Source organism: Nicotiana tomentosiformis, chromosome 1 (assembly GCF_000390325.3).
Source record: "Nicotiana tomentosiformis chromosome 1, ASM39032v3, whole genome shotgun sequence".
NCBI lineage: Eukaryota > Viridiplantae > Streptophyta > Magnoliopsida > Solanales > Solanaceae > Nicotiana > Nicotiana tomentosiformis.
The window spans coordinates 84793801-84795961 of NC_090812.1; the positions used below are offsets into that span (position 1 = coordinate 84793801).

General features: G+C 38.9%; 1 protein-coding gene across 1 annotated transcript; it reads right to left on the bottom strand.

Moving 5' to 3' along the window:
- Positions 1-316: 316 nt before the first annotated feature.
- Positions 317-1273, bottom strand: LOC104114714 (uncharacterized). The gene has a single exon (XM_009625229.1). It carries the CDS (start codon positions 1271-1273, stop codon positions 317-319), a length of 957 nt encoding a protein of 318 aa, XP_009623524.1.
- Positions 1274-2161: the final 888 nt, after the last annotated feature.

The window sequence follows — 2161 nt, forward strand, 5'->3', positions numbered from 1 at the left end:
AGTCAGCCTTGTTTTTGAAGCATTCAGAGGACAATTTGCCAAAATCAATAGAAGAAGTGTAATTTATTATACCTGCAAAGTTCACAGCACCACTGACATAGTTTGTGGAGATGGAACTCTCTCCTCCTGTTCCAATCTAAAAATGTTGCAGCAAATTCAGGATCTGTCCATATTGTTCCTTAGAAAGGTTGACATGTCTGACCTCATCTCTATCTTCTGATCCGTCCTTTCCAGCTGGCATTGCTTCAGCAGAGGTCCCTTGCACAGTGGCTACTATTCTCCTTCCTTTGTTGAACCTTGCAGCTTGATTCATGTTCTATCCTGCGTTTGAACTTTGAGTGTGTGAATTTCTAAAACTCTGAGGGTACCCGTGTAGTTTGTAGTACTTATCCTTGGTATGCCCTGGCCTCTTACAGTAATCACAAAATGGTCGAGGCCTATTACCTCCAATGGAATTGCTATTGTCAGAGTAATTTGTTTTGTAGGAACCAGGTTTTGATGTGTTGACATTTAAGGAAGCAGACTCAAAAAGCATTTGGTTATTTGGTTTGATCTCTCTCTGCTTCTCATTCTGAATGAGCAGTGAAAAAGCCTGTGCAAGAGTTGGCAGTGGATTCATCATAAGAATGCTTCCACGTACAACAATGTAGACCTCATTAAGTCCCATAAGGATCTGTATCAATCTCCTGTCCTGCTCGGCCTTATGTATGTTCTCCTTGGCACCACATGTATAGGTACAACTGCAGTGAGTCTTCTTATTCAAAGTATTCAGCTCTTTCCAGAGCTTTTTCAGTTTAGTGTAATAACCTGTAATGTCCAGCACACCTTGAGACAAGACGTTTATCTCTTTTTGAATCTGGTACAACCTAGCACCATTAGTTTGCTCATAGCGATCCTCCAATTCTCTCCATAACTCAACAATATTATTAGCATACTCCACACTGTTTGCAATATCTTTGGAGAGTGAATTTAGAATCCAAGACGTTACCATATCGTCGCATCGCTCCCACTGTCGAAACCTTTGAGTTTGAGGATCTGGTGATTTGCACTCTCCACTTATAAACCCTAATTGGTTTTTGACGGACAAACCTCGCATGACACTACGTCTCCAGGATCTATACCCAATTCCACTGAAAGGAACTGAGACGAGCATTGCTCCAGGATTTTCTGACGGATGTAGGTAGAGTGGATCACTTGGATCTATTCCGGTGCTCGTCGCAGTGACGACACCGGTATCACCAACATATGTATCTTCCTGATTTAATACAACCATGAATAGATGAATTTGTTGTGTCACACACTAATTTCAGGTGAAACTTTAAGAATCAATTATCAATTTTGCAGTTCGAACAAATTAGGGCAAATGACGATCGGACTAGAGAGACAAACTAAAAAAAAAGAAAGTAGTAGGCGAAATTGAGAGGGATGATGGCGGATAGTCGAGCATGAGCATCCTTGCTCTGATACCATATTAGAACTGGGATTGAAGATGAGCTTGAAGCTCGATCTGGAGCTTCAATGGAGTCCTTCTAGAGAGTTCTGTGAGAGAGAAAACATAAGAGAGAAATAGGAATTGGAAAAGTGAAAGCTCGCTTTCTTTTCTCATTGTAGTACAAAGTATATACATGTACAATACCAGAAACTATAACTAATGCTGAGCTGGCTAAGCTGGCCCACTAACTAACTCCCCTAACTGTACAACTAACTATCATTACATATAAAAATATAATTATACAAGTCTCAATAGATTCCTCTAAGTAATCAAAAGAGGCTAGTTGAATCATTGATTAAACCTATTTATGAGGATAATCGAAAGAGGTTCTCCTAAAGACCAATCCATTACGAATTCTTGCATATCTTCACCGAGCTTAAATTGGTTCATATTGTGAGGTTGAAACTTAATCGAGAGAGGATTTTCTACTAAGCATTTGTACTGATAATTAAGTGAATTCGAGAGACTCACTTGAACATTAGAAGTGACTAATCTGAATTTACATTCCAAACAATTATCTTGCACTTATTCCGTCAAAACCTATTTTCTCCCATTGATAACTACCTTACTTTCCTTTGTTGCGATTGTCATTAGTCGATAACTTTAGATTTTTAGTTATTTGTAGTTAGAATTCATATATATCTCCATTGTTGATCCTCCTGGATAACA